General features: G+C 42.0%; 1 protein-coding gene across 2 annotated transcripts in view; it reads left to right on the top strand.

The window, feature by feature from the left end:
- IQGAP2 (IQ motif containing GTPase activating protein 2) overlaps nucleotides 1–25,835 on the top strand; it is a 241,472-nt gene that overhangs the window by 126,839 nt on the left and 88,798 nt on the right. The window contains exons 4-11 of one of the 2 annotated variants that reach the window (XM_038765979.1): nucleotides 5,563–5,640; nucleotides 7,103–7,179; nucleotides 15,749–15,816; nucleotides 16,189–16,302; nucleotides 20,727–20,905; nucleotides 23,491–23,578; nucleotides 24,172–24,335; nucleotides 24,979–25,066. In XM_038765979.1, the coding sequence (XP_038621907.1) occupies nucleotides 5,563–5,640; nucleotides 7,103–7,179; nucleotides 15,749–15,816; nucleotides 16,189–16,302; nucleotides 20,727–20,905; nucleotides 23,491–23,578; nucleotides 24,172–24,335; nucleotides 24,979–25,066 (856 nt within the window). The remainder of the gene's footprint in view (nucleotides 1–5,562; nucleotides 5,641–7,102; nucleotides 7,180–15,748; nucleotides 15,817–16,188; nucleotides 16,303–20,726; nucleotides 20,906–23,490; nucleotides 23,579–24,171; nucleotides 24,336–24,978; nucleotides 25,067–25,835) is intronic. The other variant, XM_038765978.1, reaches the window with a different exon arrangement.

Raw genomic sequence — 25,835 nt, 5'->3', positions numbered from 1 at the left:
CTGGCTGGGTGACAGACCGACAAATTCTGAGAGTGCAGTGTATGGAAAACAGTCTCAAAGTTAATTTGGGTATCAAGAAAAAATACTGAAAGGGCAAGTGGATGTGTGCTTGCACACTATCAGTGATTCAGTAATTTTTATTGAATGCCTATTGTGTGGAGTTTGGGAGAGTAGACAGGATCTGTGGCCTCAAGGAGCTTATAATCTAGCAAAGGGACACAGACATGAATGATTTTCAAATAAGAGGAAGATGTGCCCTAATAATACAGGATGTAAATTGATTTGTACCAAAGCACGACTGGCGGTTGGGAGTGTATAAGTACTGAGGTGAAAACAGGGAAGACAAGATGTGAGGGGAAGAAAAATTATTCAGGGAAAGCCTCTTGGAGGAGATGGGGTTTCAGAAAGACTCAATATATTTTTCAGTGAATTTGCAGTCTAGAGGGTTCCTGACAAGGAGGTGCATGTAATATCACTTGTTAGACCAAGCATGCAATGTCACATCTATTTTTTCCCCTCTTCGAGATTGTCTGATCTGAGTGCTTGGCATTGGCAACTAGTCAGGATCTATCAAATACCATTGGCAGGGAATGTGTCTGTTTATTGTTTTATTGTATTCTCTCAAGCGTTTAATACAGTGCTCTGCACACAGTAAGTGCTCAATAAATATGATTGGCTGACTAACTCACCATGATTACTACTACTTCTTGGTACCTCCCAAGTCCCAGGTCTGTTTCTTCCCTTACAGCAGTCAGCTTCCTATGACACTTGAGCAAAGGCACGTTTTCTTGTATCCTGTTCACCTTTTTGGCTTTGGGGGCTGCCCTGCCTGGGGAGCCCAGAATCTTGATGTTGAGACTTAAAATAGCCACTGCCCTGCAGTGAAGGTTAATGTGGTCAGTGCCTTACTGAAAGCTTGGAACAATAAACACTGCCCACCCCCATCCCTCCCCAGGGGCCCCAGAAAATGGCAGTTTGAACCAGAGAGGATCAAACAGTTGGGCTTGTTGCTGTGCCAGTGTGAGAGAAGGTTGGGGGATGACTGGAAAGAGTGATTATTCAATCAGTGGCACCTACTAAGTACACAGTAAGTTCTAAGCACTAGGGAAGGTACAGCAGATGGAAGACTCATGGAGCTTTCACTCTGAGGGAGCCCAACAACAATTATTCACAAATGTTGGGAACAGGAGGAAGAATTAGGAGATATATATATATCTATATATATACCTATATACATATATATATATAGCCAGATGAAATGGCTGAATACGTAATTGTCCGTACATGCTAAGGATGGGGATAAAATACAAAAGGACTAAGGGCCTTTTTTAGGTTGAGGTGACTGGGGTGTTGAGGTGATGGGAGAAGGTGGCAGGGGAAGAGAAAAGGAAAGAACAGTAGAAAAGGATCTGATGGGGGATGAATTTTAGGTAGGACTTTTCCCACTAGGCAGAATTAATGCCCCTGACAGAAAGAGAGGAGGAGAAACTAGTTGAAGGAAAAAACAACAAAAGCAGGAAAAAAAAAAAGCCTGACATTTACTTTTGGAAAGTTGCTTTGTATTTGTTTTTTCTTGGACTCAAAGCGAATTTTACATCTCTTTATTGTGTATACTTTAAAGAGATTTGGGATTTATTAAATTGATTTTTTTTCTGTTCTTGACTGTACTCAAGTGAGTCAGTCGATCATATTCATTGAGCACTTACTATATGCAGAGCACTGTACTGGCAACACTGTAGAGCACTGTAGAGGTGACAGTATGCAGAAGGCTTTAGCTTCCTGTTCAGATGATCTCCGAGACTAAAGCACTTCACAGGGTTCTTTCCAAGTAGCATTAAATCACGGGACTGTGGCTAAGATTTTGAAACATATGGGAACTTCCCTCTAAACTGAAGTCCAACCTTCACTGATCTGCCATCTGGAAATAATGAACTGAGTCAAATGAACCCAGAAAGCTAGGACTTAGAGGCAGTTTGCAGGGAGTTAGTTATTTCGCCCTTTGCTCCAAAACACCCATTATCTCATAAATGAAACTGTCCAGTCGATCCACATCGTCAACATCTATATTAATTGGGCGCCTATTTTAAGCACTTGGGAACGTATGATAGAAGTAAGATGCAGACCTGCCCTCAGTGAGTTTCCACACACTGCTAACCCTAAAAGTCTCAGATTTAAGGAGGTTAGCGACTTAAGCCAATTTTGGGCTGTGAGAGGTAGATCCTGGTGTGGGATAATATTGTGGTATTTATTAAGCACTTACTATGTGCCAAGGACTGTACTAAGCACTGGGAAGATACAAGATAATAATGTCCCACATGGGCTCACAGTCTAATTAGAGGTCTCCCCGTTCTAGACTGTGAGCCCGTTATTGGGTAGGGACTGTCTCTATATAATGCCGACTTGTACTTCCCAAGTGCTTAGTACAGTGCTCTGCACACAGTAAGTGCTCAGTAAATAGGATTGAATGAATGAATTAATGAAAGGAAGAACAGATACTGTATCCCCATTTGCAGATGAGGGAATTTAGGCACTGAGAAGTAGTGACCTGCCAAAGGTCACATAGCAGGCAAGTAACAGAGCTGGTATTAGAACCCAAGTCCTCCAACTCCCCGTACGGATCTTTCCACTGGGAGACATTGCTTTTGACATCTGTTTACAACAGCCTGAAGCACTTCTGTATTATTTCAGTTCTTACTCCTCCACACATTCATCTTTTCCTTCTCTTTTTCCTCCAGTTTGTAAATTGTTTTGTCCGTCTCCCCTCTAAACTGGAAGCTCCTTGAAGGCAGGAATCCCATCTTCGAAGCCTCTTGTACTCTCCCAAACTTTTAATACTGTGCCCCGCATACAGTGAGCACTCAGTACATGCTTTTGATAGGTTAGTATCTAAAAATCTATCAGACTAATTGCATCTGAAGTGTAAGATATTTTAATTCCCTCTGAAGCACTCCTTTAGACCCATTAATTAGTTGTAAAGGGAGATTTTGGAGGAATCTGTTGTACTTAGCAAGCACTTAGCACAGAGCATTGATTGTTTTCAGTAGTACCATCACTACTCCAACACCCTCTATTAGCAACATTATGCGAAACTTCACCAAAGAAGGAAAGGGAGCCTACCATCCATCTTAGACTAGATCCAATATTTCCATCATCATCAATGGCATTTATTGAGCACTATGTGCAGAATATTCTACTAGGCACTTAGGAAGAATATAGTACAACAGAGCTCATTTTGGGCAGGGAATGTGTTGATTTATTGTTATATTGTAGTCTCCCAAGCAGTTAGTACGGTGTGAGAAGGAGACACATGCAGTGTCACGTGGTAGTCCAAGCATGCAATGTCACATAATGTGACACCATTTTGTACAAGAATACCAATTTTTTGCAGTCCTACAGACTTTTGTGCAGTCCCCAGATCTTCGTTCCCGTCAAGCAGTTGAATTTATTGAGCACTTACTGTGTGCAGAGCATCATAAATCGTATTCATTGAGCGCTTACTATGTGCAGAGCACTGTACTAAGCGCTTGGAAAGTACAAATTGGCAACATATAGAGACAGTCCCTACCCAACAGTGGGCTCACAGTCTAAAAGGGGGAGACAGAGAACAAAACCAAACATACTAACAAAAGCACTGTACTAAGTGTTCGGTAGGGTAGAACATAAGAGGTGGTAGACGTTTCCTACCTATAGTGAGCGTCTTCCCCACCCCTACTTTCTCTCTCTTCTTCCCTCTCCCCCCTTTCTCTCTTTCTCTTTCTCACTCGTTGTTGCATTCCCAGGACCCCTCAAGTATGGGCACGGCTTCCAAGCCATAGAACTAGGCAGCAGAGGCTGCAGTGGAGATTGGCTGGGTGCAAAAAGTAATTTAAAAATTGGACATAAAAGCATCATATTGGTACTGCAAAGGAGACAAACCAACTTGCATCTCATTGGGCAGGCAGGAGATCAGGGGCCCTTCATCATCAATAGTATTTATTGAGCATTTACTTTGTGCAGAACACTGTACTAAATGCTTCAGGAGCAGGGGGTAAATTCAACCGAGTTGGTAAACACATTCCCGTCCCACAATGTGTTTACTGTCCTCCGGAAGGGTAAAAAGCATTCCAGTAGCACCACCAGACCATGTTAAACCAGTCTGGATCGTGGTGCAAGGCTCAACTAGAAGTGTTTGTAGTCCTCTTGAATTCAACACCCGTCTTGTCTTGGGTTATGCTGTCGAGTCATCCCTGACCCGTAGTCACTCCATGGACACATCCCTCCCAGAACGTCCCACTCTCCATCTGCAATCGTGCTGGTAGTGTATCCATAGAGTGTTCTTGGTAAAAATATGGAGTAGTTTACCATTGCCTTCTTCCGCACAGTAGAATTTAGTCTCCACCGTCTCTCTGCCCAGCGCAGGTGAGCTTTGACTTGTAGCACATTGCCTTCCATTCACTAGCCACTGGCCAAGCTAGGAATGGACTGGGTATGCCTCTGCTTGAGTCTCCCTTCCGTAGCCAAGACTGATAGTATACTGGAAGCTCTCTAGGTGTGATTCCCCAGAGGGAAGTTCAACCCCCCTCTAGCATCTGCTTATTTTCATACTCCATCTTCCAGGTACAGCTTCAGTACTCCTTCCCCCCACTCAGCAAACCTAGTCCAAATACACACAAGCACTCTCCCCTGCTTCTCTCCCCAGGGGTATAGCTAACTGTTGGAGAACTATATTTATACCTTTGCAAAATGCATAAAAGGGATATACCTGTGGTTCAAATAGTATTTTTGTTGTGGGGGGAAGGGAAGGCAAAAGTGACCCATGCTCAAGTAAAATAAGAGAATCTTGCAAAAGTGGCACATTTTGTCTCCATAACCCTGAGGCAGCCTAAGTAATGGTGACACTTAATTGGGAGTGTCAGATTAAAATTGGCAGTAAAAATGATGGTGTGATTTTTTTTTTTCCTCTTTTTCTAAGAGGATTATAGGGAGAGGAATGCACTCTGGCTCCTGGGAAACCCTGACAAGATTTTGTCCCCCTGCAAACCCAATCTGCTCTGATTCTGCAGGAAGGAGTGTGTGGGGTGGAGCTTCTCTGCCTGAGCTCCTACATCCTTGTTCAGGGGTTGGAGGGAGGGGGGCGGATTTTTTTAAGTTGACAAATTTGTCAAAAAAGGGACAGAGAGTTAGTCTTTGAAAGTCTTCTTGGAACAAACTGTTGGGAGGAAAAGTGGTGTTCTCATTTGTTGTGTGTGTCTGTATGCACATTGTCATTGGTCAGTGAGAGAGTTGTTTCTCCATGGAAAGAGATGGTCACTTGGGAACACGAATATTTGGAAGCAAACCTGATCATGGTCAGGATCCTCTCTAGGACAAAAGTTATCTGTATCTTTGCTTGGGCACTGGGTAAAACCAGGGGAAGTCCTGGAAGAGACCAGCCTTGTTCAACAAAGCTAGCATAAGAAATACTTCAAGACTGAAATCGGGAGATGAATTATACGAGTAATGTATTCATCGAAGGAAATAATTCTGGGAAATTATTTCAATCTGTTTTCTCTCCTTTTCTCTATCATTGTCGCCCCAAACTAGAAATCGGGTCTTCACTTTCGGCACACGGACAACACGGTGCAGTGGCTGCGGGCCATGGAAGCTATCGGCCTTCCCAAGGTAAGCCTCCATCCTCCCTGCCTCACCCCCTCTTTCCCTGGCCCTCTCCGACAGCACTGTGCCTGGGAACAGTGCCCCCAGCCCCGCAGAGGCCTCTGCAGCTCCTTGATTCCTAATACCCCAGATTCCCCAGGCATTCCTGTTTGAATTCCAGTATCTGTTTAAGTAAAAGTATGGCATCCTGAAAACAGGCTCCTAGATGTCACTGATGGGAGCCTCCGTTCAAGCACAAAGACTTGGGGAATGAGCACATGCAGGAAGGAATTGGGGATGGTGTTGGCACCTTCCTGACACATTCCCGCTGGAGCAGGGAGGGAAGGGAACGAGAAGGCAGACAGACATGCAGGACATTGTGAAGTGCGTGCATGCAGGTTTTATACATGCAGGACTTATATAGGCTGGGGTGACAGGGTAGCCAGCACTCAGGTTAGCCAGCATTTTCAGGATTCCTGCTAGGCCTGTCCACCACTGGTTATGATCCAGGAGTGGTGTTTCCTTAGGACATGGAGATGGGGCTCCTTCTTCTCTGATCATTGTTGGGTCAGGTTAGTCCTACCTCCTAAGACTCCAAACATCCTGAAGGAAAGCCTTATTTCCTCCTTCCTCCTCACTTCTCGAAATGCTTTCTTTGACTAAAGTGTAGAACACATTTTATTTTACAGTAAATGTTTTTTTAGTTCACTACAGCTTCTTTGGCTCTTCCCTTTAATCAGACATCATTCCCCTTGTTAGTTTAAATCACAAACAACAATCTTTCCTTTTGAATTTTGTCTGTATTTTTCCAAAGTGCTTTCACACCATGTTTGTCTGAGGTTTTTTTACTCTTTCAACAGCCCTTGAAGTAGGAAGTATCATCACAAGCAGTAGTTTCTGATTCAGCCAAATGTGTTTCAGCACAAGGAGCTTGCTAAACCATTCCTTCAAGCAATATGAGCTAGAATGTAAATGGACCGAGAAGCAGGAATTTGGACCTATTTTTCTCTCTCCTGTCTAAAGTTAATACATTCAAAATGTTGGAGCAATCACAGTGTAGAACATGGTCAGGAGCAGGGGTAGCTGAGGAGCTGGGACTGTGAACTTTAGCTTGGATCAAGTATCCTTGTTATGACAAATTTAATGGAAAGATAGTTTGTTGGGACTGCTCAAATCCAGCACTTCACCCTTTATTGTTTGCAAAGAAGAATCACTATTCTATCATCCTTCCCTATCAGTCTTCCCTACCATGCTGCCCTTCATTTTCGTTGTTGAGACTAATAAAATAGAGTTGAAGAGTATAATACGGCTATTCATTCTGATTATTGTTCGAGCCAAATTGAGTGCCTGTATAATTCTTAAAACTCCCTCTTTCATTCCTAACTTCAAGAGCAGTTTAAGGTAGAATTTGTCTTGATATTTTGGTTTATTTGAACACTCTAGAAGACAAAAAAAAAGCAACAACCTTTTTTTAAAAAAAATTTTCCAGATCTTTTATCCAGAGACCACAGATGTCTATGATCGGAAAAACATTCCAAGAATGATATATTGCATTCATGCACTAAGGTAGGAAACATTGTTATAAAGAATTTGCTATTGATGGTGGATTGCTTTTGAGTAAATGTTTAAACTTTAATGTGCAGGATTTTAATTTTAAGAAACCATAAGCATAATGGCTCAGGATAGGAATAAAATGGGCATTGTTTTATGTAATGTTGAAGTATGTGCTAAAAGAATTTTGTATCGATGAGAGAGTGGAAATGCTTGAAATGGATTTGATTTGTTTTTAGTTGAAATCTTGAGTGTGCAGTTAGGTGGCCATTTGAGACTGGAATATGAGAGAAAATTGGGGCCTCCTAAACTCATGTAGTTCAGAACTTGTTTTCTAAGGGCTTTAACTCTTTTCCAAACCCAAATAGACCTATTTAAGCATTGTCATCTTGAAGCTCCCTTTCTTTTTTAAGATTGGATTGGCTGCCCCTGAAATTTTGGTGTTTAGGGAAAATAATAATGTATTGAAGGAACTGAAGACCAAAAAGTTGCTTTTGTTGGACATCTTGTTTACCAGGAAGAAGTTGTGCCCTTGGGATCAAGGAAAAAATAATGTAGACATTCGAACAACATAATTTGACTTTCATTTAGTGGAAAGTAGCAGGACAAAAAAGGCCAGTTATTAAGCAGACTTTTTCTTACCTTCATTAGATACTCAGTGTTTTCCTGATTGAACTGATGGTTTGAGAAGGATTGGGATTTTAGACTGACCTCTGGAAGCACTTATTACCCATTCTCATCCACTGCTTGTGCCCTGTAATAATTTCAGTGTTTAACATTGAATCGAAACTTTAAATCAAAAGTTAGGAATCTGCCTTGGTTCTCCTGTAACTTGAATAGTAAGTGCTTATTAAATGCCATTATTATTATTATTATTATTATTATTATTTGATGTCAGAATCTTGCTTCTTAGAGGTTTATAGTAAGCTTCTTTCTGGCTCTGCTGGCTTGTTTCCTTCCATAATTCATTAGGGTGACAGTCTGTAAAGGTGAATTTGAGGTGATGGAAGGAGACACTGAAGCAAAGCCTCAAATGATATGGACAGTGGAGAGAAATGCTAGAAGACAGACCAGCTGGCATGCAGACATTAGAAATGGGGTGACTCTTAGGATGAAGCTTTGAGAAGATCACAACAAAGGAACAAATGGAAATATCACTGGGTACTGTGGATAGCAACTGCAACATTCTGGCACTTTTCAGTGCTGATAATGAGAAATGGATTGTCAGCCATGCTTTGGTTTTCCTAGCCACATCCATAAACCTTGATTGAAATTTCACCACCAGTAATGGCCTCATCAAACCTTAAGGGCAGTCAGATCTCTGAGATGAGGAGGGAACAAGAAAACTGGCTTTATTTTGGCAGCTACCCCATAATAGTTATGTTTGTTTCTGAAGTAGTTGTGAATGTTCTAGGCAAGCATCTACCACGGCTGTAATTATTAAAACAGTTATCTTTTGATGTCCAAGAAGTCAGAACAAATCAAAGAACCCTTATTAGGTCTACCTTCTTATATGGGAAGGGGACTCTTTGCCCAAGATCAAACTAAAACATTTTTGGTTCCTAAATGTTTTGTTTGGAAAAAGTTTAATACCTCTTTTATCATATATCATGCAGAATTATCATCCAAAAGACATTGCCATTTGCACAGGGTTTGCGAACTGTTAAGTCAACAACTCCTTAGTTTATGATGTTATCTTATAAATGCATCAAAGCACTAAACTCCGAAAGGGTAGCCTGGTCTTTTTTCCATCAGTGAATGTCACACTTGAACTTGAAGTGGTTTCCTGAAGTGGACACATGGGGCCCTTAATGTTAAACAGCTTAAAAAGCAATAGCGTGCTAAGTTCCATTTTGGTGATGTCACCACCTTTCTTCAGATGTTCTGAAGACCCTGACTGGGGTTTTCCAGTGGTCCTATTTGACACAGCTCCATGAATGATTTAATCATGGTTTGAACTGCTTCTGCTTGGTCATTGTAGGTAAAATGGATTCTTGCCGCGTGGTCAGATATAGGGTGATGATGAACTTAACCATTCTGCTCTTCAGCCAAGCATCAGAAGGGACCATGTGTTAATGAGAAAGTCCAAGGGATATGGAACCCTGTTCTGGCCCGTAGAACAAACAATACCATTAGTTAGTCAAACCAGTGGTCCACCCAGCCCAGTATTTTTCCTCCAACAATATCAACAGGCCACTTGGAGGAACTGTGTGATGGTTGCCCTCCTGGTATCCATCCTAAAAATGAAGCACCTTACTTGTTCTCCCTCTTTCTCCTCCATCCTTACCATTCCTGCTAGGAGTTCACTTGTTTTCCCCTGTGCACAAGCATCGTGGTTTTTGTGCACTTCAATCATGTTCTGTCTCAGCTTTCATTTTTCTATGTTAAAGAATCCCAATCTCTTTAATTTTTTCCTCTAAATGGGAACTTCTCCATACACCTGATCATCTTGGCTTCTAAACTCCTCCATCCTGCTATCACCATTCTAGTATACTGGGATATAGACAGTGTTCAAGTGTGGAGGTATCATGGCTTTCTAGAGTTACAAAACTCTGCCTTTGGTTGTTTGTTTTTTTTTTCTATCCCCTTCCCAATGACCCCAGCTACCTCATTTGGCTGGTCTATGATATTGTCCTGGAGCTGATATCAGGGGATCAGGTGTATGGTGGGTGGCCTGTTGATGTTTTTTGGTTCACTGGTTGAATGGCCAATGTGAGTCTAAAGTTTATCAATCAATCAATCAATCGTTTTTATTGAGTGCTTACTGTGTGCAGAGCACTGTACTAAGCGCTTGGGAAGTACAAGTTGGCAACATGTAGAGACAGTCCCTACCCAACAGTGGGCTCACAATCTAGAAGTGGTCCATCAACTATCCCTTTGCATAGCTGTAGTAATCCCTACATCTTTTAAGTTCTCTTTCCAGATGATGCCCTTGGGAATATCCACTAAATCAGTTGAATTTCCACTTTTGCTTCCTTCCCCATTCTGTAAGTGATTTTAGTATTTGTTTTCCCCACTAGACTGTAAGCTCCTTGACTACTAATTCTAAAGAATTATCCCAAACCCTTAGTAGAGATGCTTAATGGTGAAGCAGCGTGGCTTAGTGGAAAGAGCACAGGCTTGGGTGTCAGAGGTTGTGGGTTCTAATTCTGACTCCACCACTTGCCAGCTTTGTGACTTTGGGCAAGTCATTTAACTTCTCTGTGCCTCAGTTACCTCACCTGTAAAATGGGGATTAAGACTGTGAGCCCCACGTGGGATAACCTGATTACCTTGTATCTACCCCAGCGCTTAGAACAATGCTTGGCACATAGTAAGCGCTCAACAAATACCATCATCATCATTATTATTATTATTATAAAATACGATGTGGTGGCTTGATGAGCGCAGTGATGTTCTGGATGCTGCAAAGAATCCGGTGATTAGACTGTTCGTTGGATTCTGATATGCCACACACTGGCCTAGTGGAAAGACATTCATTCACTCAATCATATTTACTCAATCATTCATTGTCATATTTATTGAGTGCTTACTGTGTGCACTGTACTAAGCACTTGGAAGAGTAAATATAGTCCTTATGGTAGAATTCCATTGGGTTTTTCCTGCCATTGACAGCAGTTGAGCGTAACCTGAGTGGATGTGGTTTTCTTGCCAACTCTTTATAAGTTGGGATTCAGAGTAGTCCACTTAGGGGCTGGTGGCTTTTAACAAAGGTCTGTCTTGTCACTGGGAAATAATGATATTGTTTATTTTCCTGTTCCTCTGAAAATGCACTCAGCCCCATCCGTTGTGCACACTGCACTCACTCAAAGGTGCTTGATAAATTCACCCTTGAAAGGCTCAACAAATTTAGTATCTTGCCTGACACCGGCCTTTTTTAAGAGCCTGTCAGGATTTTCTTGACGCTTCAGGTAATGAATGGGCCCTTTTGAATTGAAATGCGGAGAGGGGGCAGAATTGTGCTACTTCAGAGTATTTGATAAATACGACTTACCCAGGAAACACTTGCCCTTTTTCAGTAATTTGCCAGAAGGAAGCAACTCCCACGTCAGGAGTGCAAAACGTCCGCAGGATGTCAGCTCCTCTTTTAAAAGCCGAGAGTTTAAGCTTCAGCTTTGTGGGAGAGAAGTACACAAATAGATAACCAGATTACTCGCATTACAGGGGAATGTTGTTTTCCAAGGGAGCTCTTCATCTAATGCAGTTGAAAAACCCAACATTACCCAAGACCAAACCTGTAAGGAGTTTCTCAGCACCACCTTGTGGTGATTTTAGTTTTAATATAATAAGCCGGGCAGTAATTTGCCTTGTACTGCAATTCAGTGGGTAGAAGTTTGAGTGGAGTATTCTTTAGTAAGTGGAAAAGGCTTGAAAGGAATAGATTAAAAACCTCATCAGGTGATGTAATGACTTACCAGACAGAATCCATTTTTAAAAATTTTGTATTTATTTTTTTACCTTGCCTGCTAAAAAGAACTGGCCAAAATAGGACCATTGAGAAAAAAGGATGCTGTAGGTTCCCTGCTGGAGTACGAAGTGTTGATGATTAACTTTTCATTGTGCAGATTTTGATTTTTGACTTCAGCTAGCCTTAAGCTCCCTCTTGTCCCATGCACCTCCATCCCTTCACACATGAGAACTCCCTCCATTGCCACATCACAGACCCCTCCACATTCAAAATCCTCTTAAAATCCTACCTTCTCCAACAAGCTTTCCCCAACTAATTTACTTCCCCTTGAGTCATATTATCCAATCAGCCAACTCTAGCACTTATAAACATGAGCACTAAAGAGGGTGTAAATAAGTGCATTTGTGTACTTAATTAGTTATTTTGTCCACTCTAATTGAAAACATTTTTATGCTTGTCTCCTATGTTTGTCTTTTATGTTTGTTTCATGTGTGTAAGCTCTTTGGAGGCAGAAAACATTTTACTTGTTTCTGAACTTCCCATGGGTCTAGAACACTGAACTGCACCAAGTGGATACTCAATAAATATTACTACTACTAAAACTACTATAAATATCTTAAACCATTTCCTTCTAATCCCTAAATGGGAAAGCCTTCCAAATCTCCTCTCACACACAAGCATTTTCCTTGGGTTTGCTAACCAAACTGAAGAATAATAATAAGGGTTTAAGTGGGGGGAAGGGTTGGAAAGTGAACTATTAAGAGGTAAAGCTTTCTATCGAATTCATTAGTCGTTGTACAATATGCTGCTACTGTAGTTATTTTAATTGGCTGCTGGGAATTCTAAGTGACAGAAGTTTTGTTCTCTGTGTGCCCCAGGGCACATCTCTGGGGGGATTGATTAGACTCAAATGTAACAACTAACCCCCTCTATTTTAATTCAGTTGTTGATCAAGTGATGGAAAAGGGTCAGTGGCGATGCTAACTTTGTCTTTTCTACTTGAGAACAGAACCACTGACTGGCATTTCCTCAGGGGAATACAGAATTGCAGATGGGGGTAAAACACATTAAGCTGCTGAGTCTAAGCCCCATGTCCAGTGCCTAGGTGTCCCCTGTTCACAGCACCCCTCTAGACTGTAAGCTTGTTGTGGGTAGGGCATGTGTCTACCAACTCTGTTGTATTATAATCTCCCAAACTCTTTGTACAGTGCTCTGCCCAAGTGAGCACTCAGTAAATACAGTGGATTGTTGATGTTCACCAACTGACAGAAACATTCAGAGTTATGAAGGTAGGACACTTGCTTCTTGCCTTTGAAGCTAGAAAAAGGCATGGATTTAGTTTCCAGAAGAGGGCAAAAGTGAACCACTGAATTTGAACCATAAATTCAAACTGTTATTTCACACAAAGCATACAGTGGGCTCTCCCATAATTTGTTTTCACTGAGCAGGGTGGATAGGACGTTGCTGGAGAACTAGGAAAGGTTCTTCTATCTATGTGCTTCAATCTGGATAGAACACGATTGCTGTGTTGAAAGACTTGGTCCTAACTGTAGCACCAGTTAGGGTTTGAGTACAACTAGTCAGTTTTGGCTGGGCTGACTCCTCATTGGGACAATAGTGGACCAGATATCATTATGTCCTGACCTTTTTTTTATTTTAAGGGCCAAGCTTTGCTTGGAAGTGGCTGTCAAGTGACCAGAGACCTGGGAAGGGAATACAACAGCTCTGGGGCAAGGGCGAAGGTGGGGAGGGTGGGAGCAGGGGGAGACGGGGGCCTTTCTAGCAATCCACTCTAGGTTCTGCGGTCCTGAGCCCAAAGTTCTGTATGACAACATTACATTGCATCAGTGGTGTAGCACACAAAACATAGAATGCATCTGTTACTTCCAGGCTGGCAGAACAACATCCAGTTTTAGCCATTGCCACCTTTACTCCAGCTAAGTGCAATGTTAATCAGGGATGTGATCCCAGGGTTACCAGAGAACTGACTGTATATGTCAGCCACCATGGGTTTTATGTTTTCCTATGATGGTGTGAATCTGGTTTGAATACCAAAAACATCTACTAGAAATTCAAATTGAAGAGACTTTCTCTTTCTTCCTCCCCTTTAACAAACATGTGTACTCTTGAGCAACTCAAATTGCAGTAAAGCACCCCAGTAAATGGATTATATAAAAACTCCCATTAAAATTCGGCCTTTTTTTTATTACACTTTATAAATGTGTAATAAAAAACAAAACAGCGTAGCATGGAGAAGTGCATGGCCTAGTGGATAGAGCTTGGGCCTGGGAGTCAGAAGGACCTGAATTCTAGTTCTGGTTCGGCCACTTGTCTGCTGTGTGACCTTGAGCAAGTCACTTAACTTCTCTGTGCCTCAGTTACCTCATCTGTAAAATGGGGATTAGGACCGTGAGCCCCATATGGGACAGGGATACTGTCGAACCTGAATACCTTGTATCTACCCCAGTGCTTAGAACAGTGCCTAGCACGGAGTAAGTGCTTAGCAAACATCATAAAAAAGTAGCATCTGTCATTGACTGAATAAAAATGATTTTTAAAATCTCATGTAGGATTCATATTTGGGTGCTGTTCAAGCTAGAATATTTCATACCGTACAAGTCAGCCTGTTTTGGTCCCATCTCCTCACATCTGAAAATAATTGTCAGAAAATATTTGCAAGTCATCAAAGTGATCGCTTACTTCCTTTCCCCTCTATGTCATTGGGTATCATTTGCCCTTTCCTGGTAGGCTGCTCATGTCAGCAGCCATAAACTTTCAAGAACGTTTTGGGCTAGAAATTGAATTCCCCAAAAGTAAAGGTAGTGTTCCACAATGAAATGCAAGCAAGACTCAAGGACTGAGCCCAGACAGGGGAATATGGAGATGATAATAATAATGATAATAATAATGGCACTGTTCTAAGTGCTGGGGTAAATACAAGATAATCGGGTTGGAAACAGTCCCTGTCATCATCATCATCAATCATATTTATTGAGAGCTTACTATGTGCAGAGCACTGTACTAAGCGCTTGGGAAGTACAAATTGGCAACATATAGAGACAGTCCCTACCCAACAGTGGGCTCACAGTCTAAAAGGGGGAGACAGAGAACAAAACCAAACATGCTAACAAAATAAAATAAATAGAATAGATATGTACAAATAAAATAAATAAATAAATAGAGTAATAAATATGTACAAACATATATACATATATACAGGTGCTGTGGGGAAGGGAAGGAGGTAAGATGGGGGGATGGAGAGGGGGATGAGGGGGAGAGGAAGGAAGGGGCTCAGTCTGGGAAGGCCTCCTGGAGGAGGTGAGCTCTCCGCAGGGCCTTGAAGGCAGGAAGAGAGCTAGCTTGGCGGATGGGCAGAGGGAGGGCATTCCAGGCCTGGGTGATGACGTGGGCCGGGGGTCGATGGCAGGACAGGACAGACCTGTCCCACATAAGGCTCACAGTCTTAATCCCCCCTTTCACAGATGAGGGAACTGAGGCCCAGAGAAATTAAGCAACTTGCCCAAGGTCACACAGCAGACAAGTGGTGGAGGCAGGATTAGAACCTATGATGCCCAGGCCCATGCTGTATCCTCTAAGCAATGCTGCTTCATGTCCGGAGGTCTGGGGCTGGACCCGCTCAAGGACCAGTCCTTTCATTTCCTTTCACTAGAAGTCCTTTCCTTCACTGACACAATGAGAACCACATAGTAGGTGGCAGCGAAGCAGAGGTGGCAGAGAAGCAGCGTGGCTCAGTGGAAAGAGCACGGGCTTTGGAGTCAGAGGTCATGGGTTCAAATCCTGGCTCCGCCAATTGTCAGCTGTGTGACTGTGCAAGTCACTTAACTTCTCTGTGCCTCAGTTACCTCATCTGTAAAATGGAGATTAAGACTGTGAGCCCCCCCGTGGGACAACCTGATCACCTTGTAAACTCCCCAGCGCTTAGAACAGTGCTTTGCATGTAGTAAGCGCTTAATAAATGCCATTACTATCAAGCGCTTAGTACAGTGCTCTGCACACAGTAAGCGCTCAATAAATACGATTGATGATGATAGTAGGTTAAACTGAGGGCAAAACCATGTGATTTAAATTATGGCGGGATCAATGCATTCCTGGTTGTAAGATCAACTGCAAAACCACAAATTTTTTGTGTGGATTTTTTTTTCTTTTTCCTTTCAGCTTATATCTCTACAAACTGGGACTAGCCCCACAGATCCAGGACTTACTTGGAAAAGTCGACTTCACAGGTACTAACCTAAATATCTGAATCTCATGTAAGCTACTGTTCAGAAAGCTAACAAATCCGCCTGATTGTATTAATGAGGCCTCTTAAACTTTTCCCACTAGTGCTTTCTCTGGGTAAAAGTAGGGCTAAAGGTAGAAGGATCAAACCCCACCCACTGATTTCTCTTTTTAGTTTTGTGTCTCTTGCCTGTTTGATTCCCCCTGACCCCATTTGGCTAAGGAACAGAGGAACCCAGTTCCCTTTGTAGGGGGCCTCCAAACTTTACAGTTTCCTCATAAAAGAACTTTCTCATGTGTTGAATCCCCCAGAGCTGCCGATTTATGGTTAATACCCTGAAAATCTCACTGTGCCACTCTGCATTTTTGTTTTTCAGAGGAGGAAATCAGCAACATGCGAAAGGAGCTCGAGAAGTATGGAATACAGATGCCGTCTTTCAGCAAAATAGGCGGTATTCTGGCCAACGAATTGTCAGTGGACGAAGCTGCCTGTGAGCCTGCCTGAGTTGCTTTGTTTTCCATTTGTTTCAAACCTAGCAAACTTGGCCCTCTCTTGCTTTTTATTGAATGACAATTCAAGCACATATTCCATGGACTTTTAGAATTAATCTCTGAATTAGTCATAGTGATTAGCTTTAAAGAGGCTATCTTAGCCATGTAAGGGAGATATTTCCCCCTAACCAAGAATTTATGATTAGGGGTGTGTGATGGACCTCTTTAATATTCATTAACTACCCATAATAATAATAATAATGATGGCATCTGTTAAGCGCTTACTATGTGCGAAGCACTGGTCTACCCATGCCATAGTAATGAGAGTAGACCATCAACCATAAGTTATACATTTCTGTACTTCTTGTCCTGAGGTTTTTTTGCCCACTATGAATACAAAATGGACAGAACACGTATGGTGTGCAGAGAGTACCATCGGTACTTGTGAAACAACTAAAGACAGACAAGATTGCTGTCCTCAAGGTGGCAAGGCAGCAGGCATAAATTGGTGATTTTTCAAAATGCAAAAATCAAGCTTCTTGAGGGCAGGAATCATATCTGTTCTACTCTCCCAAGTGTTATGCACAGAGTATCACTCAATAAATGTGACTGAAGAGAACAGATTATAAAAATACAAATATGTGCATGCCAAAGTGGCCCATGGGAGAAGTGACTGAGAAAGTGGGGGAATTAATCAGGGAAGGCCTCCTGGAGGAGGTTTTTTTTGTTAGTGGAGCTTTAAAGGAGGGTTGGGATGTGGCATGGTAAAACTGAGGGAGGATGGCACGCCAGAAAACAGGAAAAGTGTGAGCATTGTGATGGAGTTCAGGAGAGTCAAAAATGGAGGAAAATTAGTTGGTTTGCTTGGGAGTACAGTGCTTCGCCCCTAGAAGATGCCATCAATTGATAGTGAAGGCCACAAACCATTTAAGTAAGAAGGAGCCCGCTGATAGAAAGGTTTTAAACTGCTGATTAGAAGTTTTGTATGAGAGTCAGTGTAGACATTTGGGGAGGGGATTATTGTGCTGTGATGGGTGATTCTGAAAGATAGAACAGACAGCTGGGTATATAGGATAGCCTTCTTCCTGATATCCCTGCCTCCAGCCTCTTCTCTCTTCATTCTACTTCAGCAGTCCAGTCTGGGGGCGTTGGCGGCTGTTGCTCGAGGCCAGTTCATAAAACTTGAGAGAGGGAAGTAGTGTGGTGTAGTGGAAAGAGCAAGGATTGGTTTGAGAGTTAGGTGGCTTGTCCTAGGCCCAGCTCTGCCTTTTACCTGCCGTATGACCTTGGATGAGTTACTTAACCTCTTAGTGCTCCAGTTTCCTCATTCTTAAGCTGCAAGCCCCAGGTGGAACTGAATCTTATCTCCTTGCATCTGCCCCAGGGCTTAGCATGGTGCTTGACAAATAGTAAGCATGTAATAAAGACTGAAGCAAACTCAAGGAATGCTGTTAGGGGAAAAATGAAATAATTGATGTGAAACCCCTCAGTGCTCAGTGGGTGATCTCCGTGAAGTAAACAGTTAATAAATGCAAATAGAAAAAGAAATAGCAGAGTTTCCCGTGGTGCCTGTGCATCACATTTCCGGGGCCCCAACATTCTCCCAGGGATGTTCTTGGTGGGAGTTAGTCAAAATAGTATTTTGATAATGTTACAAACCCTCCCTTGTCGTTGTGCTGTCATCTCAGACCTGGTTTCTGCAAAGAAGAGCAAAGTTAATGTTTAGCCAATCTTTCTAACTCCCTGGAAGCCTCAACTTGCCTTCTGTCAAAAGCATATCTGGCATTTATAGCGTACTCTTTATATTTCCAAAGCACTCTCACATTAGTTATCTCAGCTGATCCCCACAGATGAGATATGCAATAAAGACAAATAGATGTTATGATCTCCAGTTAACAGATTAGGAAACTGAGGCACAGAGCTGCTCAGGGATTTGCAGAGCCACAGGGATTTGCAGAGCCGCAGGGATTTGCCACAGAGTAGCAACAAAGCTAGGACTAGAACTCGGGACTCCTAACTCCCAGCCATGAGCTCTTTCCACTAGAACATGCTGCCTTCTTGCCCTTCCCTCACCTTCCAAGAAATGTACTAGAAAGTTTCTTAAGAGCGGTTGAGCAGTTATATCACTGGGGCACACCTGCTCTTGGTAAGAACCCATGGTGGTTAGGTCTTCACTGGGAGAAAGTAACACTGCTACATGTTTTGCTTTATTGTCTGTCCCCCCCTTCTAGACTGTGATCCCGTTGTTGGGTAGGGACTGTCTCTATAAGTTATCGACTTGTACTTCCCAAGTGCTTAGTACAGTGGTCTGCACACAGTAAGAGCTCTAGACTGTGAGCCCATTGTTGGGTAGGGACCATCTCTATATTCATTCAATCATATTTATTGAGCACTTACTGTGTGCAGAGCACTGTACTAAGTGCTTGGGAAGTACAAGTTGGCAACATATAGAGACGGTCCCTACCCAACAACGGGCTCACAGTCTAGAAGGGGGAGACAGACAACAATACAAAACATGTAGACAGGTGTCAAAAACCATCAGAATGAATGAATTAATGAATCCTGGGTCCCCTCCAGTTAAGCCGACACGTTGAATGTGGTGCAGGCCAAGGAGCTTGGGGTTCATCAGTATTCTAAACAGTGCCCACCCTGGAAAGGCACTTTACACCAGGTCAGCCAGATTTCCCCAGAGGGCAGGTTACCCTCTGGGCTTTAGTTGATGTTTTAAGAGGCAAGCTCACCCTTTTAAGCCCATTAAGGATCTTTTGCTAGGCTGTAAACTCCTTCAAGGCAGGATCAGGGCCAACTGAATTGTACTCCCTTAAGCATTTAGTACAGTGCTCTGCACAAAGTAAGCTCTAAATAAATGCCACTGATTGATTGAATTGCCACTCTGTGTATATTAATATGCAAATGAAGACTATGAAGAGCCAGTTCTCCTAGTGGTTAAGCCTTTATGGCATTCTTCATTCATTCAGTCATATTTATTGAGCACTTACTGTGTGCAGAGCACTGTACTAAGTGCTTGGGAAGTACAAGTTGGCAACATATTTTACTTGTACCTATTTACTATTCTTTCTATTTTGTTAATGATGTGCATTATAGCTATAATTCTATTTGTTCTGTATTCTATTTGTTCTATTTGTTTTGTATTGTTGTCTGTCTCCGCCTTCTAGACTGTGAGCCCGTTGTTGGGTAGGGACTGTCTCTATATGTTGCCAACTTGTACTTCCCAAGGGCTTAGTACAGTGCTCTGCACACAGTAAGTGTTCAATAAATACGATTGAATAAATATAGAGATGGTCCCTACCCAATAACGGGCTCACAGTCTAGAAGGGGGAGACAGACAACAATACAAAACGGGTAGACAGGTGTCAAAACCATCAGAACAAATAGAATTATAGCTATAATGCACATCGTTAACAAAGTAAAAAGAATAGTAAATAGGTACAAGTAAAATAAATAGAGTAATAAATCTGTACAAATATATACAAGTACTGTTGGGAGGGGAAGGAGGTAGGGCCAGGGGGAGAGTTTTCTTCCCTGTAAAATTGGGATTCAATAGCTGTTCTCCCTCCGAATTAGGCTGTGAGCTGCTTGTGGGACAGAGACTGTGTCCCACTGATCAACTTATCTACAACAGGGAACAGAACAGCGCTTGTCACATAGCAGGCGCTTAGCGAATATCGCATTTATGTCATATATGTTCTCCAACTCTCCCACCCAAAACGTAACCAGAAATCAGTCAATGATATTTATTGAGCACATACTGTGTGCAGAGCACTATACTAAGCACTTGGGCAAGTACAATACAAGAGTTGGTGGACATGTTCCACCAGGAGCTTACAGTCTAGATGGGGAGACACATTAAAATAAATTCTGTACATAAGTATTGTGGGGCTGAGAGTGGGATGAATATCAAGTGCTTAAAAGACCTTGTGTCTACCCTAGCGCTTAGAACAGTGCTTGACACATAGAAAGTGCTTAACAAATACCATCATTATTATTATACAGATTCATCAAGTGCCTAGGGGCTGCAGAAGGGAGAGGGAGTAGGGGAAATGAGGACTTAGTCAGGGAAGACCTCTTAGGGGAGATGGGATTTTATTAAGCCTTTGAAGGTGGGGAGAGTGGTGGTCTGTTGTATATAGACAGATTCTGGACTGTAAGTTCATTATGGACAGGGAACATGTCTGCTAATTGTCCTCTCCCAAGCACTTAGTACAGTGCTCTGCACCTAATAAGTGCTCAGTAAATACCAACTGTTTGTTATGGAGGGAGAGGGAAGAATACAAATGGAACATAAGGCATCCTAATCCTTTTACTTTTAAATTCCAAAGTGAAAGCTTTTGCTAAAGCTGCTCCAGAGTTTTTTCATGTGACTTTTCCACTGCAAAAATCCTCTTCTTCCTTTCCTTTTCAGTGCATGCTGCAGTCATTGCAATTAATGAAGCTGTCGAGAAGAGAGTGGCCGAGCAAACCGTTGTAACTCTGAGAAACCCAAATGCAATGTTAACCAGTGTGGATGACAGCCTCGCCAAGGGCTACCAGGAGGAACTCTGGGGAGCCAAAAAAGGAAAAGAGGAAAATGCAAGATTGAAGGTAGTTCCACCCTGCAGACACACAGCGTAGTTGCTAACATGTGCATCTGTCAGAATTCACAAAAGTGTTGACAGTTTAAAGTAGTTTGTTTTGTTTTTTTTTTTTAAAAAAAACCCTTAATAAAGCATTGCCAAGCAAATATCCAGTCAGATAGACAAGTCAGAGGCTAGCTGATCTGACAGCATATCTTTGGGGAGAAGGCAGTGTACAGGCCATAATAGAGCATGAAGAAATTTAGAATCTATTTTAAGGTCTGTCAGGATGCAAGTAGGACATCATCAAAACTCCAAAAAGTGGTAACTTGTTCAAACATAGCCCCTACCCCCCTCCCAAATCAAAAGACCAAAATTATTCCCATGTTCAAAGCCTTCCTAAAATCCTACCTTCTCCCACAAGCCTCCCCTCAACTGATTCCTAACACCCTAATACATATCAACCTCTGGGATTTTCATATTTATCAGCTTCATTCCTTGTTTGCTTGTACAATTGATTATGCATATAATTATTTGATTATTCTATTTGTAAACATTTCTATGTCTCTTCTCCACCTCTCCCTCCTCCACCCCCCCACCCCAGCCCCCATTAGAGTGGGAGTCCCTTGTGGGCAGGGAATGTGTCTTGTACCTGTATTGTATTTTACTAACTGCTTAGTATAGTGCAGTTTATTGAATGCCTGGCAGGTGCTCAAAAATACCATTCCCACCATAACCAAAACCATAATGGACCTTGAAAGATGGGTAGGGAAGAAAACCATTGATATTGGCATGCACATCAAGGATCCTTACATATGCTCAAAGTTTCAAAAAACAGAAGGTGGTGGAGAGAGTGTGAGTTGAAGTAAAGGTGACAAGAATAAGGGTGACCTCATTAGTGGAGTCTATTGTCATCCTCTGAGCTAGGAAGTAAAAATGGATAAAGTCATCTTTGGCCAACTAATCACATGTTTTCTTGACCTGGTTAACAATCAATCAATCAACATTATCTATTGAATGCTTACAATGTAGTAAGTACATGGGAGAGTACAATAGAGCATTGTCATTGCACCCATGGAGATGAGTGTCCTTCTGAGAGTTCCTTACACACTGTGTCCATGAAAATGGTTGTGCATTTTCTGGCCCCTGGCCATTTTCAGTGAGCAGTGTTCAGTCACCGGTGGTTAAGAGGAGGAAGGTGTGCCCCACCACTAGCAGGATGTGAGCTTGAGTTGCTTTTGCGGTACTGGAGTTGGTTTGCACAGATAATCCTAGCTAACCACAAGCTGAACATGATTCAGTATTGTAATTCCTATAGAGAAATCCCGTGTGGAACTGGGGCATGTTCCAAGAGAGTGGTCTGCCAGAGTTTGCCAGTAATTGTTCTCTGCTCTGTTTAAACCTCTATTAGAATATTGTGTTAGGCCCGCTGGGCTTACAGAGGATGAACTGAAACTGGAGCAGAACTAGAGAAGAGTGCCACAAGTGAATAAAGCAGGTCCTAAGAGATTGGAAGCCCTCTAGGGGGCCAGGACCATGACTCTTGTCATGGGGTCCTCTCCTAAGCACTTTAAGTGCTCTACAAGGAGTAGGTGCTCAATAAAATTATCATCAGTGAAGATGATGATGATGAAAGGTTAAAGGAAATGGGTTGTATTTGCCCTGAGAAGAAAAAGTCAATGTGGGACCTGAAAAATAGTCAAGTTTTCTAAGGGAAGGAGGCTGGCCTGTTCTCTGCCATGTTGCTTAAAAATTGAACTGAGGAGACTTTGGGCAAAATACTCTGAACCTACCAGGAAACAGGGTCCTAAGGGAGGTTGTGAAGACACCGTATCTAGAGGTCTTTCAGTTGTCCAAAAATAGGTGGTTTGTTCTTTCCTCAGTTAATCTTCTGTTCCTTCCTCAGTTATTCTCCTGCTTGGAGGTTGGTGGTTGGATCTGATGCCATATTCCATGACATCATTTTTTTCTAATAATAATTATTATTGTACCTTCTAAGCACGTACTGTATGCCAAACACTGTACTCAGCGCTAGGGTAGGTACGAGATAATCAAGTAATATACAGTACTTTTCCCAGTGGAGGCTGAACGGTTTCTGAATCCCCAGTCTACAGATTCTAGAAACTGAGGGGCAGAAAAGTTAAGTGAGTAGCCTAAGGTCACACAGTAGGCAAGTGTCAGAGCTGGGAGTAGAACAGGGCCTCTGATTTCCAGGTCTGTGCTTTTTCCACTAGGCCATGCTGCCTTTAAATTTTTCCCTGGGAAACTAGGTTTAGCAAGTGGACTTAATGTTATTCAGTGGTAGCAACATTTATTGCCTCCCTTTTTGTGTGTTTTAGCAGAGCTGTCATTATGACAAAATTGTCTCAGTGGGTAATGAATTGCAAGGATTCCATTAGGTTCTCTGAGTCCCCTCTGCTAATGTGTAAAATGTTAAAACAATGATCTAAACATGGGGGCATTTGAAAACCAGTCCTGACTTGCTCTTCTGGTAGTTATTAACCTTTCCTATTCAGAAGGAAAACCAGAGACCTTTTAAAAATGTATTTCCCAGAGGAGCTGTGTCTGCTGTTTCAACCCTTCTAGTTTCTTAGTAAAGACTTTGTTTTTCAGAATAGCTCTATTTCGGAAGAGGAAAGAGATGTGTATGAAGAACTGCTGACCCAAGCAGAAATACAAGACAATATCAACAAAGTCAACAGTAAGTCATGTGATCTCTCAGGAAAGGAGTTAGGGAATATACCCCGAAAGTCAGATTGTTTTAGCCTCCAATCTCACGATGTTTTGAAGATTTACACTTTCTTTGCAAAGCTGCCTTGCTACAAAAAATATTTGTTGGAAAATGTCAGCATTGCTGTTGATGCTGGAGAGTGGGAGGTCTGGCTACTATATGTCCACTTAGCCTTTTTGTCATTTTAAAATATGGTACTTAAGCCAAAGCCAGTCTCTTAATAGCCCCTATTTCATCCCAGTTGACCTTTTGGTCAGTGCATCACAACTGGCGGGTGCTTAGTAAATACCATTACTATTACTACTACCCTCACCACTTCTAAAAACTGTAGCATGTAGGACATTTTGACTATCCCATAACTTTCTCCTCTTTTATTGAAATATAGATTTAAATTATGGTCATTGGGAAAACATGGAAGTAGTCCTTTAGTTCCTTACCCTTAGGTGATGGTGTTCTTTCTGAAAATGTAAATATTACTTTTAGTGCCCTTTTTCCCACTCCATTTTTCCTGTTCCCCATTTCCATGTCAGGTTTTACAGTTTGTGAGCATTGCTTTCTTTCAGCCTATGTAGCTTTAGTCCAAGTGAATGAGGCTGTTGACAGGCAAGATGAAGGCGCAATGATGGCAGGTTTGACTCATGCAGCCCTGAGCCTCTCTGGAGTCCTGCAGCTAAATTCCTCATGGTACTTAGTGCAGTTGTGTGACTCTAAAGAACAGAAAACTCAGGTAATTGAAAAAAGCATACATTAGTTTGGCTGCATTCATTTGCATTACCCCCACCCCAAGACACTTTATTTGTACATTTTTAATCACTGTTTAACTCAACTGATTCCAAATTCCTCATGTTTGCCCAAAGTGGCATCTCCTTTTGGTAAAGCATGGGAACACTTGCTTCAGATCGTCAACATATGATGTCTTCGTTCTCAGATTTGGGGAAGTTATTGAGATAGTCCATGCACTATCTTGGCATGAGTTTTTGCTTCAGCCTTGTTGTGTAGTCACCATTGTTTCCCAGCCCAAGATTTGGTGCATGTTTGATAGTTTAACCAAGATTAAATGCCACTTTAAAGGGCTCAGGCAATAATTAAAGAGAAGATAATGGCCTCTATATAGGCCTATTCTAAAATGTTTCTGAGTAACAAATCCCCATTACTATGGTACTTAAAGACAATATAGAAAGACCTCTGAGAGCTTCTGGAAAAGTATCCCATTAGTTTCATTTATAAAAAGAGGAAAAAAAAATCAATACCTAACTCTTGAAAGTGGATGGGACATTTTTTTTTTTAAATCATAGTCCTGAAGTCATAGTTGATGTTTAACATATCTGTGAAAAAGCATCATTTTGAAATTTCTCTTTCTGATCTGTTAGAAAGTGGGGCTTTCTGTTCTGCTTTATCGAAATGAGATCCAGGAAGAAATTAATATTGCCAATGAGGAATCTGAGGCTTTTAAGCATAGTGAGTAAACGGTTTACCAATAGCCTTTTGCTTTTACACTTCCTGATGTTAAAGCCATGATGTCGTTTACACAAATCTAGTAGCTCTGAAATTAGAAACTTGGAGCATGATATGTAATGTTCATGTCCAAACGTTCTGATCATCAGTTGGGGCCCCATTGACAGTACTCACTCAGGTGATTTCTGTGCCTAATGATTTTTTTTTTTAACCAGAGGTTGTTGACAAAGACCCATGTGTAATTTTGTGGCTTTAACATACTTGATGGTGTTTGTCTTAAAGGCTTGGGATGGCCCCACTTTTGGAAATAGATGCCTCTCCTGAGGGCTTGTGGGGAAAGGGAGTTAATAGTTAAATCAAATCTTGCACTCTGAGTATGGTGTAGGACAGTGGACCTACCTCACTTTAAAATGTAGCCACTCTAGGAGTGGCATCACCAAATCACTCTTAAATGTTCACGTGCTTCCACCCCTCGGCATCATTTTTTCAAGGGACTTTCAATGGGTGCATTGCATGCTGTATGTCTCCTGACAAGCTTCTCTGGTAATCCCAGCTAATCAGCTAGGGACTTGGGGTTTTTTTGTAAAACTATTCTCACTCATCTAGCATGTTCTGCTGAGCTAGCGATTGCCTGACTAGTGCCACAAGGGGAAGGGGGAGCAACTTTGCCTTGACTGTGATCTTCAGAGGTATGTATTCTCTTGATTCTCAATGCTTATTGAACGCTGTCTTCCTGGAGATTGTGTCTTTGAAAAATAGCTCTTTGGAGCAG

The sequence above is a fragment of the Tachyglossus aculeatus genome, chromosome 23 (assembly GCF_015852505.1).
Source record: "Tachyglossus aculeatus isolate mTacAcu1 chromosome 23, mTacAcu1.pri, whole genome shotgun sequence".
In the NCBI taxonomy this organism is placed as follows: Eukaryota; Metazoa; Chordata; class Mammalia; order Monotremata; family Tachyglossidae; genus Tachyglossus; species Tachyglossus aculeatus.
The sequence above is the reverse complement of the archived record's forward strand: the minus strand, read 5'-3'. Positions and strand labels throughout refer to the sequence as shown.